The 14,616-nt window shown below is 37.3% G+C and overlaps 1 protein-coding gene across 2 annotated transcripts in view; it reads right to left on the reverse strand.

Moving 5' to 3' along the window:
• HDX (highly divergent homeobox) overlaps positions 1-14,616 on the reverse strand; it is a 224,203-nt gene that overhangs the window by 168,705 nt on the left and 40,882 nt on the right. For both annotated transcript variants that reach the window (XM_041741274.1, XM_041741275.1), the window contains exon 3: positions 10,644-11,750. In XM_041741274.1, coding sequence (XP_041597208.1) covers positions 10,644-11,750 — 1,107 coding nt within the window. The remainder of the gene's footprint in view (positions 1-10,643; positions 11,751-14,616) is intronic.

Below are 14,616 nucleotides of genomic sequence, written 5' to 3' on the forward strand. Positions count from 1 at the left end.
AGAAAGCAGGGGTAGCAATCCTCATATCAGATAAATTAAAGCTTATCCCAAAGACTGTAGTAAGAGATGAAGAGGGACACTATATCATACTTAAAGGGTCTATACAACAAGAAGGCCTAATAATCATGAATATTTATGCCCCTAATGTGGGAGAAGCCAAGTATATCAATTAATAACCAAAGTAAAGACATACTTAGATATAATAATATGCTAATACTGGTAGACTTCAACACAGCACTATCTGCAAATGACTGATATTATAAAACCAACATTACCAAAGAAAAAAGAGCTTTAAATGATACACTGGACCAGATGGATTTCACAGATACTTACAGAACTTTGCATTTAAAGTCAACTGAATACACATTCCTCTCAAGTCCACATGGACCTTTCTCCAGAACACACGACATACTGGGTCACAAATCAGGTCTCAACCAATACCAAAAGATTGGGATTGTCCCCAGCATGTTTTCAGACCATAATGCTTTGGACCTAGAACTCAATCACAAGAAGAAATGTGGGAGAAACTCTAACAGAGCATCAGTGATGGAGACAGAACATGAGAGATACCTAACTCTGGGAAACGAACAAGAAGTGGTAGAAAGGGAGGTGGGCGGGAGGTTGGGGTGACTGGGTGACAGGCACTGGGGGGGGGCACTTGATGGGATGAGCACTGGGTGTTCTGCTATATGTTCACAAATTGAACTCCAATAAAAAATATACAAAAAAAAAGAGCATCCTGCTAAAGATGAATAGGTCAACCAGGAAATTAGAAAAGAATTAAAAAGATTCATTGAAACTAATGAAGATACAACCGTGTAGTCTTTGGGACACAGCAAAAGCAGTCCGAAGAGGGAAATACATTGCAATACAAGCATCCCTCAAAAAATTGGAAAAAACTCAAATACACAAGTTAACCTCGCACCTAAAGAAACTGGAGAAAGAACAGTAAATAAAACCTACACCCAGAAGAAGAAGAGAGTTAATAAAGATTCGTGCAGAACTCAATGAAATAAAGACCAGAAGAACAGTAGAACAGATCAACAAAACCAGGAGTTGATTCTTTGAAAGAATCAATGAGATACATAAACCATTAGCCAGCCTTATTAAAACCAAAAGAGAAAAGACTCTAATTAATAAAATCATGAATGAAATAGGAGAGATCATACAGAATAATGTTGAAATACAAACCTTTTTTAAAAATATTTCATTTATTTGTTAATGAGAGACACACAGAAATAGACTGCAGCAGGGACACAGGCAGAGGGAGAAGCAGGCTCCATGCAGGGACCCTGACGTGGGACTCGATCCCAGGTCTCCCGGGTCTTAACTATAGAGAACAAACTGAGGGATGCTGAAGGACAGGTTGGTGGGGAGGTGGGTTAAATGGGCAATGGGTATTAAGGAGGACACTTGTGATGAGCACTGAGTGTTGTATGTAAATGATAAATCACTAAATTAAAACTTGAAACTATTATTATAGTGTATATTAACTAACTGGAATTTAAATAGAAACTTGAAAGTACAACAAAAACACATGTATGCAAAATGAAATAAATTGGCCTATAAAGAAAAAAAATTAGAACTGAATTATAGTATCCTGATATAGCCATCCTCTGACAGTTTCCTTACTACAAATTCAACCCTTAATATGGTATTCCCAAGGCATTCCAAAACAGAGCTGATTTCAACTTTCCAGCAACTTTTAGGACTCCTTCAATTTGTACTCACTCACCTAGATTGCTTGGATTTAGATTATCTTCCAGAAATGGGACATCAAGTTGAAGATCTCTGGTTTAACAGGAAGAAGAGGCAGATATCTCTGCTATATAGTCCTACAGTGAGAAACTATTGAGAATTGCTCGTAGTTTCTTAGAAACAAAGTTGCCAATATGTCTGCAGGTCCTATTTTTCTAAGTATCACCTAACAGTAATATAGCTTGGTAATAAAACTTCATCAAAATCTTATAGAATAGAGGAGGGGCAAGATGGCAGAAGAGTAGGGTCCTCAAATCACCTGTGCCCACCAAATTACCTAGATAACCTTCAAATAATCCTGAAAATCTACGAATTTGGCCTGAGATTTAAAGAGAGAACAGCTGGAATGCTACAGTGAGAAGAGTTCGCACTTCTATTAAGGTAGGAAGACGGGGAAAAAGAAATAAAGAAACAAAAGGCATCCAAGGGGGCGGGGCCCCACGTGGAGCCCGGCTAAGGCCGGGGCTAGTGTCCCCAGGACAAGAAAGCTCCGTCCAGGAGAAGCAGGAGCTTCACCAATCTTCTCGGGTGGAAAGGGGCCCGCAGGGAGTTAGAGCAGGACCCCAGGAGGGCGGGGATGCCCTCGGGCTCCCTGGGACACTAACAGGCACCTGCACCCCGGGGAGAGTGCACCGAGCTCCCTAACGGGCTGCAGCGCGCACGCATTGACCGGGAGCAGCTCTGAGGGGCTCGGGTGGCGGCTCGGCGGAGAGGTGGCTGCATGGATGGAGCGCTAATGCAACAGCGGAGGCCCCAGAGCACAGGGCGCCCGGGACACAGCCCAGGATCCGGCCTCCCCCCGGGACAAGCAGAGGCCGGGAGGGCCCAGAACAGCAAGGACGCGCCTGCCCCGAGCTGAGCAGATGAGCAGGCCGCCCCGGAGCATACAGTCCCCTGCAGACAGAGAGCTCCATATTTACTGCGGGAGCTGAATCCAGGGCTACAGAGATGGCCGCTGCCACTGCGGTTGTTCCTCCTGCGGCCTCAGGGGGTAAACAACCCCCACTGAGCCCTGAACCAGGCAGGGGGCAGAGCAGCTCCCCAAAGTGCTAACACCTGAAAATCAGCACAACAGACACTACCCCAGAAGACCAGCTAGACGGACAAGTTCCAAGGGAAGTCAAGGGACTTTAAGTATACAGAATCAGAAGATACTCCCCCATGGTTTTATTTTTTTGTGTCTTTGTTTCTTTTGTTTTGTTTTTTTGTTTTGTTTTGTTTTGTTTGCTTTTTGATTTCTGTTTGCTTCCCCCACCCATTTTTTCCCTTTCTTCCTTTCTCCTTTTCTTCTCTTTTTTTTAAATTTTTTCTTTCTTTTCTCTTTTTCTCTTTTCTTTCCTTCATTCTCTCCTCTCTTTCTCTCCTTTTCCCAATACAAATTGTTTTTGGCCACTCTACACTGAGCAAAATGACTAGAAGGAAAACCTCACCTCAGAAGAAAGAATCAGAAACAATCCTCTCTCACAGAGTTACAAAATCTGGATTACAATTCAATGTCAGAAAGCCAATTCAGAAGCACTACTATACAGCTACTGGTGTCTCTAGAAAAAAGCCAAAAGGACTCAAGAGACTTCATGACTGCAGAATTTAGATTTAAACAGGCAGAAATTAAAAATCAATTGAATGAGAAGCAATCCAAACTAGAAGTCCTAATGATGAGTGTCAACGAGGTGGAAGAACGAGTGAGTGACACAGAAGACAAGTTGATGGTAAAGAGGGAAACAGGAAAAAAGAGACAGACAATTAAAAGACCATGAAGACAGATTAAGGGAAATAAAGGACAGCCTGAGGAAGAAAAACCTATGTTTAATTGGGGTTCCCGAGGGCACCGAAAGGGACAGAGGACCAGAATATGTATTTGAACAAATCATAGCTGAAAACTATCCTAATCTGGGAAGGGAAACAGGCATTCAGATCCAGGAAATAGAGAGATCCCCTCTAAAATCAATAAAAACTGATCAAACCTCGACATTTAATAGTTAAGCTTGCAAATTACAAATATAAACAGAAGATCCTTAAAGCAGCAAGATACAAGAAATCCCTCATTTTTATGGGGAGGAGTATGAGGGTAACAGCAGACCTCTCCACAGAGACCTGGCAGGCCAGAAAGGGCTGGCAAGATATATTAAGGATCCTAAATGAGAAGAACATGCAACCAAGAATACTTTATCCAGCAAGGCACTCATTCAAAATGGAAGGAGAGATAAAGAGCTTCCAAGACAGGCAGGAACTGAAAGAATATGTGACCTCCAAACCAGCTCTGCAAGAAATTTTAAGGGGGACCCTTAAAATTCCCCTTTAAGAAGAAGTTCAGTGGAACAATCCACAAAAACAAGGACTGAATACATATCATGATGACACTAAACTCATACCTTTCAATACTAACTCTGAACGTGAACGGGCTTAATGACCCCATCAAAAGGCGCAGGGTTTCAGACTGGATTAAAAAGAAGGACCCATCTATTTGCTGTCTACAAGAGACTCATTGTAGACAGAAGGACACCTACAACCTGAAAATAAAAGGTCGGAGAACCATTTACCATTCAAATGGTCCTCAAAAGAAAGCAGGGGTAGCCATCCTTCTATCAGATAAACTAAAATTTACCCTGAAGACTGTAGTGAGAGATGAAGAGGTACACTATATCATACTCAAAGGATCTATCCAACAAGCGGACTTAACAATCCTCAATATATATGCCCCGAATGTGAGAGCTGCCAAATATTTAAACCAATTAATAACCAAAGTGAAGACATACTAAGATAATAATACACTTATACTTGGTGACTTCAATCTAGCTCTTTCTATACTGAATAGGTCTTCTAAGCACAACATCTCCAAAGAAACGAGAGCTTTAAATGATACACTGGACCAGATGGATTTCATAGATATCTACAGAACTTTACATCCAAACTCAACTGAATACACATTCTTCTCAAGTGCACATGGAACTTTCTCCAGAATAGACCACATACTGGGTCACAAATCGGGTCTGAACTGATACCAAAAGATTGGGATTGTCCCCTGCATATTCTCAGACCATAATGCCTTGAAATCAGAACTAAATCACAACAAGAAGTTTGGAAAGACCTCAAACACGTGGAGATTAAGGACCATCCTGCTAAAAGATGAAAGGGTCAACCAGGACATTAAGGAAGAATTAAAAAGATTCATGGAAACTAATGAGAATGAAGATACAACAATTCAAAATCTTTGGGATGCAGCAAAAGCAGTCCTAAGGGGGAAATACATCGCAATACAAGCATCCATTCAAAAACTGGAAAGAACTCAAATACAAAAGATAACCTTACACATAAAGGAGCTAGAGAAAAAACAGCAAATAGATCCTACACCCAGCAGAAGAAGAGAGTTAATTAAGATTCGAGCAGAACTCAACGAAATTGAGACCAGAAGAACTGTGGAACAGATCAACAAAACCAGGAGTTCGTTCTTTGAAAGAATTAATAAGATAGATAAACCATTAGCCAACCTTATTAAAAAGAAGAGAAGACTCAAATTACTAAAATCATGAATGAGAAAGGAGAGATCACTACCAACACCAAGGAAATACAAACGATTTTAAAAACATATTATGAACAGCTATATGCCAAAAATTAGGCAATATAGAAAAAATGGACGCATTCCTGGAAAGCCACAAACTACCAAAACTGGAGCAGGAAGAAATAGAAAACCTGAACAGGCCAATAATCAGGGAGGAAATTGAAGCAGTCATCATAAACCTCCCAAGACACAAAAGTCCAGGGCCAGATGGCTTCCCAGGGGAATTCTATCAAACATTTAAAGAAGAAACCATACCAATTCTACTAAAGTTGTTTGGAAAGATAGAAAGAGATGGAGTACTTCCAAATTCGCTCTATGAGGCCAGCATCACCTTAATTCCAAAACCAGACAAAGACCCAACCAAAAAGGAGAATTACAGACCAATATCCCTGATGAACATGGATGCAAAAATTCTCAACAAGATACTAGCCAATAGGATCCAACACTACATTAAGAAAATTATTCACCAAGACCAAGTAGGATTAATCGCCGGGACACAAGGCTGGTTCAACACTCGTAAAACAATCAATGTGATTCATCATATCAGCAAGAGAAGAACCAAGACCCATATGATCCTCTCCTTAGATGCAGAGAAAGCATTTGACAAAATATAGCATCCATTCCTGATCAAAACTCTTCAGAGTGTAGGTATAGTGGGAACATTCCTCAACATCTTAAAAGCCCACAGCAAATATCTTTCTCAATGGGGAAGCACTGGGAGCCTTTCCCCTAAGATCAGGGATGTCCACTCTCACCACTTCTATTCTACATAGTACTGGAAGTCCTAGCCTCAGCAATCAGGCAACAAAAAGACATTAAAGGCATTCAAATTGGCAAAGAAGAACTCAAATTCTCCCTCTTCCCCAATGACATGATACTCTACATAGAAAACCCAAAAGCCTCCACCCCAAGATTGCTAGAACTCAGACAGCAATTTGGTAGCGTGGCAGGATACAAAATCAATGCCCAGACATCAATGGCATTTCTATACATTAACAATGAGACTGAAAAAAGAGAAATTAGTCAATCCCATTTACAAATGCACCCAAAAGCATAAGATACCTAGGAATAAACCTAACCAAAGAGGTAAAGGATCTATACCGTAAAAACTATAGAATGCTTCTGAAAGAAAGTGAGGAAGACACAAAGAGATGGAAAGATATTCCTTGCTCATGGATTGGCAGAATTAATATTGTCAATGTGTCAATGTTACCCAGGGCAATTTACACGTTTAATGCAATTCCTATCAAAATACCATGGACTTCCTTCAGAGAGTTAGAACAAATTATTTTAAGATTTGTGTAGAATCAGAAAAAACCCGAATAGCCAGGGGAATTTTAAAAAGAAAACCATATCTGGGGCATCACAATGCCAGATTTCAGGTTGTACTACAAAGCTGTGGTCATTAAGACAGTGTGGTCCTGGCACAAAAACAGACACATAGATCAATGGAACAGAATAGAGAACCCAGAAGTGGATCCTCAACTTTATGGTCAACTAATATTCGATAGAGGAGGAAAGACTATCCACTGGAAGAAAGGCAGTCTCTTCAATAAATGGTGCTGGGAAAATTGGACATCCACATGCAGGAGAATGAAACTAGACCACTCTCTTTCACCATACACAAAGATAAACTCAAAATGGATGAAAGATCTAAATGTGAGACAAGAGTCCATCAAAATCCTAGAAGAGAACACAGGCAATACCGTTTTTAAACTCGGCCACAGTAACTTCTTGCAAGATAGATCCACGAAGGCAAAAGAAACAAAAGCAAAAATGAACTATTGGGACTTCATCAAGATTAGAAGCTTTTGCACATCAAGGGATACAGTCAACAAAACTAAAACACAACCTCCAGAATGGGAGAAGATATTTGCAAATGACATATCAGATAAAGGGCTAGTTTCCAAGATCTATAAAGAACTTATTAAACTCAACATCAAAAAACAAAGAACCCAATCCTGAAATGGGCAAAAGACATGAACAGAAATCTCACAGAGGAGACATCACATGGCCAAGACGCACATGAGAAAATGCTCTGCATCACTTGCCATCAGGGAAATACAAATCAAAACCACAATGAGATACCACCTCACACCAGGGAGAATGGGGAAATTTAACAGGGCAAGAAACCACAAATGTTGGAGAGGATGCGGAGAAAAGGGAACCCTCTTACACTGTTGGTGGGAATGTGAAATGGTGCAGCCACTCTGAAAAACTGTGTGGAGGTTCCTCAAAGAGTTAAAAATAGACCTGCCCTACGACCCAGCATTTGCACTTTTGGGGATTTACCCCAAAGATTCAGATGCAATGAAATGCCGGACACCTGCACCCTGATGTTTCTAGCGGCAATGTCCACAATAGCCAAACTATGGAAGGAGCCTCGGTGTCCATCGAAAGATGAATGGATAAAGAAGATGTGTTTTATGTATACAATGGAATATTACTCAGCCATTAGAAACGACAAATACCCACCATTTGCTTCAACTGGATGGAACTGGATTATGCTGAGTGAAGTAAGCCAATTGGAGAAGGACAAACATTGTACGTTCTCATTTTTCGGGGAATATAAATAATAGTGAAATGGAATAGAAGGGAACGGAGAAGAAATGTGTGGGAAATATCAGAAAGGGAGACAGAACATAAAGACTCCTAACTCTGGAAAACGAACTAGGTTTGGTGGAAGGGGAGGAGGGCGGTGGCAGGGGTGAATGGGTGACGGCCACTGTGGGGGGGCTCTTGACGGGATGAGCAATGGGTGTTATTCTGTATGTTGGTAAATCGAACACCAATAAGGAATAGATTTATTATAAAAAAATCTTATAGAATAACTAGCATGGATTGAATGTTTATATCTCAGTGGAATTCATATGTTGAAGCCTAATCCTCAGTGTGATGATGTTTTGAGGCTGGGCTTTTGAGAGGTGATTAGGTCATGAAAATGGAGCTGTCATGAATGGGATTATTTCCCTTATAATAATGAACCCAGAGAATTCCCTTGCCCCTTACGCCATATGAGGACATAGGAAGAGGCCAATCGTTTATGAATTAGGTAAGCATAAAGGAAGCATCCCTTTACCAGATACCACAATTAGGTAAGCATAAAAGAAGAATCCCTTTATCAGATACCAAATCTGTCAGTACCTTGATCTTGGGCTTCCTGGCTTCCATAACTGTGAGATTTAAACATTTGTTGTTTAATTCACCCAGTCTATAGTATGTTTGTTTTAGCAGCCCAAATGAACTAAGACATTTTTATGGACTACACTTCCTCAGGCTGCTTTGATTTCCCTCAAATCTCAACTAATTAAAAGAAAGGTGGGGCAAAGTGATGCCCCAAGGATTCTCTGCAAACACCTTTTGCCATACTGTCTAAGGTCAAGTTAGAGAACATCCAGCATAATATAAATAAGTACACAGCTTATGTTAAAGTTGATGGCTAATCTCCAGCCAGCACTATGGCTATTTCTTCTTCAACTACCCTGTGATAATTGTGGTCTCTGCAATATGATATTTTACTTGAAATTGAATGTACAGGAGACCTGGACTAGCAGAGCTTCATTAACTTTCCAACTACATCATAAAAAGTGTAAGAAAGTTTATGTTCAAGTAATGCGCAAGTAGCCTTACACGGATTGTGATGTAATCATGGCATAGCTTTCCTGGGAAATAGATATTATTAACCACATTATACAAATAAAGAAACTGTTACACAAAGAATTTGTGGCACTTGCCTGAGGTCACACAAGTAGAAAGTGGCAGAACCTAGATTTGAATCCAAGTCTACTGGGCTCTAAGTCAATGCCCTTCATTGTTATGTCAGACTGCCTTTCTTTAAAGAGATTACTATTTTTTTAAAGATTTTATTTACTTATTCATGAAAGACAGAGAGAGAGAGAGAACAAAAAGAGGCAGAGACATAGGCAGAGGGAGAAGCAGGCTCCATGCAGGAAGCCTGATGTGGGGCTCCATCCCAGGACTCTGGGATCATGCCCTGAGCCAAAGTTAGACACTCAACCACTGAGCCACCCAGGCATCCCATAAAGAGATTACTATTCAGAAAAGTTGCTAAGTTGTATTTCTTTTAAGGGGTTCTTTTAAATAAAACAAATTGAATCCCTTTTAAATTTCTGTCAGGAAAAAATAGAGAGTATAAAAAAGCATAGGTTAAATTATTTTTAAGGGAGTGGTTGGTTGATGAAAAAATAAAAATTAAACTGTACATCCAGACTTCCAGATAATTCTATCACAGTTGAAATCATTAGGCTGTATGATAAAGCAGAAAAAATACACATGATATATTTCTTAGTTGGAATAATGGTTCTCTCATGTACTTACTGGCTATGTGATCCTGGACAAGTTATTGAAATATATATAAAATATCTATATGTCCAGAAGATTATATAACATCAGGTATATAAAGTGACTGATGATGCCTAGTATGTGAAAGTCCCTCAACAGATGGTAATGTTATTGTCATTACAATTATTAAGAACAACACTAAAGGGGTTAAAAAATACAAAAGAGAAGGTGAATTAAAGCTGGTTTGGTGGAGAATCTTAATCGTATGATTCAATGTTGCTTTAAGCATGCTTTAGGAAAGAACAAACACAGGAAAATGAGTAGATTCTCAGTAATAAATGAATATTAATGATGATACCCTGTTACTGCTTCTCATATTGAAACATGGAGCTATAAACCGGAGTTAAGAGAAATTGGTTCCTTACATTGGTTGAAAATAGCCAAAGGATCTTAAGTCCAGATTAAACTTAAATACTGTGGCTGAAAAATTCAAAAGGTCTAGCCAGTAGCAAAGAAAAATAGCAAACACCCATATCCTGCTATTCAAATTCTCAGAAACATATTTTTCAGAGAAAACTATGGTCTTAGATGTTCTGAGGTGGGCTTGCACCTCACTGTTGAGATTATCTGAAGCATATATAAACAACTGAATATGTAAAATAGTGAAGAAATAATACCTATTTTTTGCACAGGTTTAAAGTTACTTTAAATTTTACTCTGAGCAACTCTTCCTATAAATATTTTTAAAACCTGATCAATATTCCATTTGATGTTTTAACAGGGCATTTACTTTTAGAAAAAGCAATTGGCTGAGCTATTGTATTCTCTGACTTAACCATTATCTCTTGGAGAAATGACTGACTTACCTTGCCAAACTGCCACTTTGAAGCAAAAAAAAAAAATCTCAAATTACTTCAAAATATGAGTTAAGAGAGCCAAGTTTCATGTTTAACTGGATATCAAGCACAGCTTTTTATTCCAAAGAAAACTTTTTAAAAACTTATAGAATAAATGTATACATTACCTGGTAATTGTTTTGGTTTTGTGATAACCTCAGCTGGTTTGATGAAGCAAAATGCGATGAAAAATTACTCCGTGATGGATTTGTATTACTGTACATTGTAGTAGCTACTGTATGTAATGAGGTCCGTGGTGTCAAATGGTAGTCTCTGTTTTGATACAGTACATTGTCTGAAAAATCTCTAATATTTACCATTTGGGAATTTGGCATATTTCTTCCAGGCAATGCTGTACTTTGGTTCTCTGCTCCATGGGATCTACCACTTTCATAAAATCTTGAGTAGCTTGGTATCTGTGCTCCCATCAATGCCAACTCTTCCTCTTTGGCATATTCATCATCAGCATCTCCAGTCTCCATTGCAATGGACAAACAAGTTCCTTCTGCTGAACTATGCTTCTGTGGGGCATTTCCTCCTAGAATTCTCTGGGGGTAGTCACTAACAGCCAATGAAAATACTTCGCGGATTTCCAAGTTTTGTGTTCTACAGTAAGGGTCTCTAATAGGTGGCTTTTTTCCACATAAGTTATGTGAGGCTAGACCTGTGTGTTCAGGCTTATATGACCTTTGAATTCCAACTGGTTCAATTTTGCAAGGTCGGTGGCATTCAGATGGCTTTTGAGGTACCATTATCTCAGAGGCTTGCATTGAAGAGCTTCCATAGTTTTTCTTGGTGTGGCTGTATACTGAGTTTCCAGCATTTAGCACGCTTGTCTGTCTTGATAAGATAATTGTTTTTTCACCTAAGAGCAGAGAGGCATTTTTACAGTGTGCTACTTGTCTTTGAACAGGAATGTGCAACTGAAACTCAGTATCATTTTTACTGGCTGTTTTCTGAACAGGAATTTTATGTGCTTCTGTAAGTTGTGTATCTGAAAGTTTGGTTGTCACTTGCCTACTTGATGAACTTGCTGGACTGTATGTACCAGTTACAATGACATCATTATTGGCAGATGTCCAAGAAGACTGTTGGCTTGAGGGTCTAGTGATGTTAACTATATTTCTGACTGTAATGTCTGGAGCTGTCAAAGAGGTACCAGCAAGTGTTCCTGTTGTTGCTCCTGATTCAGAATTCTTACTACTCATTTTTCTTCTCTTATTGCCAACCCACGTCTGTAAGGATAAAAAATGACAATATAAAAATGTTCTTAACAAAAACAATAAGAAAAAACACTTTCAATGTGATAAACTGTACTCTCATTTGTCATAGGAGTAAGTCCTATACAAATTTAAAACAAAAAAGATACAATAAAAGAAAAAGTAACTAAAGTATAAGATTAAAAAATAAAAATAAATAAAGTATAAGGTCAGACAAGAGCTTACTCAACAAATATCTAGGAACTTTGATAACAGAATTGTATTATTGCTTCTTTCCTCAAAATCCATTCAATTAATCTGTAGCAAGAATCCTAAAAATGTTTATATCCCTTGACCTAGTAAATCCGTTTCTAGGAATTTACCCTAAAAATAATCATAGATATATACAAAGTTTATATGCAATTAAGTTCGTCATATATTTATTTATAATAGTGAAAAATTGGAAGTATACTAAAAGTAGGATGCTTAACAACATTGGAAAATGCTCAGAGTATTGTTAAATAACTATATACTTGTAATCTTCAGGTTTGACAACTTCTGTTCTACAAATACATCATAACTTGGTTAATTTATTTATTGCTAGATACTAAAGGGTTATTTTAGAAGTACTCACTATTATAAATGATACCGAAATACATGTCACTATATGTGCATCTTTGTGCTACTGGTCCATTAGAATGCTATCCTAGAAGGGAAAGTGTTGGACATTTTGATACTTTCAAAGTACCCTCCGATGTATGAGTTCTGGTTTCCCTACACCCTCAACAACATTTTGCGCTATCTTTTTGTAGTCTTTAGTAGCCTAGGAGTAAATATAAGGTATATAATCACTGTTTTCATTGGAATTTCTATGGTTACTGTATTACTTTAATAAACTGCCTATCCATTAACTTTACTCATTTTTACATTGGAGTATTTATCTTTTTAAATTGATATATAAAACAATTTTTTTACCAGAGATAGCAACACTTCATCACAAGTTACAAATACTTCTCCCAGTCTGTCATTAATTTATGGTAGTTATTTCCTTCTTTATAGTTCTCTCTACCTACCAAATTTTATATAGTAAATGTGTATTACTTTTATAAACAGAAAAAGCATTATTAATAAAATAATACAATAGGTTAGCATTTAGGTTTAATTTAAAAATATGTACTTTTATATAAGTAATTTGTTTTAACAATCACAGTGATATTACACTGAATCATAATTATGCAATAAGAAATATGCTCTAAGAAATACTACATTCCATAATGTGATCAGTAAACTTTGTAACTATTTCAAAATGCATACCATATTTATAAACTACCAAAACACATTATTATATTTTTTTAAAAAATAAAATAAGTGAAAATATTAAATGAACTAAACTACCACAAACATGGTGCAGGGTGTATTTGTTAACTTTTATGTGATGTGTTTTTTAAGACCACAAAAATTACTCAGTTTTTGATGCTTACACCATTAATGTTGCTGTAATTCTACAAATAAAAGATAACATATATTGAATCCCTATTATGTGTTTATATATATTAGCTTATTTGATTATTCTTTCTAATTGTATAAATGAAAAAAAACTGGGGTTCAGAAGTATTAAGTAGCATATAGAAGGATAACGTGTCAGCAAGTGTTGGAGCAAGGATTCAAAATCAATTTTACTTGACCTCAAAGCAAAATCTCCTTCCACTATGACAAGAAACTCCTGAAATGGTCATCTTTATTGGCCATTTTACTTTTATAATTAGTATTTTTCTAACAAGGAAAATATTCTAGAGATGTAGATGCTCTATTTTGCTTCAAATGAGGCTGTGGGAATTTTAAACTCATTCTAATTTAGTTTTATTAAACAGCAGAGGTGAGAATTACAAGCAGAGGAACAAAGAAATAAAATGTCAAAGGAGAATGAGGCAGAGTAGAAAAAGTGAAAGGTTTTAAAGTATATACTCGAAATATTTTTGGATAAATATAATTTCAAGGTATGGTTCAAAAAGGTGAATTTTACAAATATTCAAAATAAGTTACTCTCTTATGGTTTTTCAAGTATGAAAAACATGCATAGGAAGTATAATGTGTTTGTTCATAATTTTTTAAAATGTACAATCATTACACTCAAAAACTTTCAGTGGGATGGCATAGTGAATTTTTAATATTTTAACTCAAGGACTACTAAATCTGGAGGGTAGCTCTGGGCAATATTTCTAAGAAAACAAATAAACGTCCTCTACTATAACTACCTTAACGCAGGAAGTTTAAGAGTGATCTTAGTGAATAGTTTTACATAAAATGTTAAATAAGCCATAAATTTGCAACCTAAATATAGAAATATACATATATAGAAATGCTTAGTATATATAGTATATGATATGCATAATATATATACATATATACATATATATAGAAATATACAGTATATACAATGTGTATATTTCTATATATATGTATATTTCTAAATATAGTAATTTATGTAGTTTTTATTTTTAATTTTTTAAATAATTTTATTTTTTATTGGTGTTCAATTTGCCAAGATACAGAATAACACCCAGTGCTCATCCCATCAAGTGCCCCCCTCAGTGCCCGTCACCCATTCTCCCCCACTCCCCGCCCTCCTCCCCTTCCACCACCCCTAGTTCATTTTCCAGAGTTAGGAGTCTTTATGTTCTGTCTCCCTTTCTGATATTTCCTACCCATTTTTAGATATTTATATTACATACTCATCAAAAAGTAAAACGCAGTAGCATATCACATGCATATGAAGCTCAGCTATCTAACAATTTCATTTGTCCAGAACAGACAATATAGATATCACAAGATACATGTACTTTACTAAAGCACAATCCTCCACCTTAAAACACACTTCCTCTTATTTTATACATAATTTCAC

The sequence above is a fragment of the Vulpes lagopus genome, chromosome X (assembly GCF_018345385.1).
Source record: "Vulpes lagopus strain Blue_001 chromosome X, ASM1834538v1, whole genome shotgun sequence".
In the NCBI taxonomy this organism is placed as follows: domain Eukaryota; kingdom Metazoa; phylum Chordata; class Mammalia; order Carnivora; family Canidae; genus Vulpes; species Vulpes lagopus.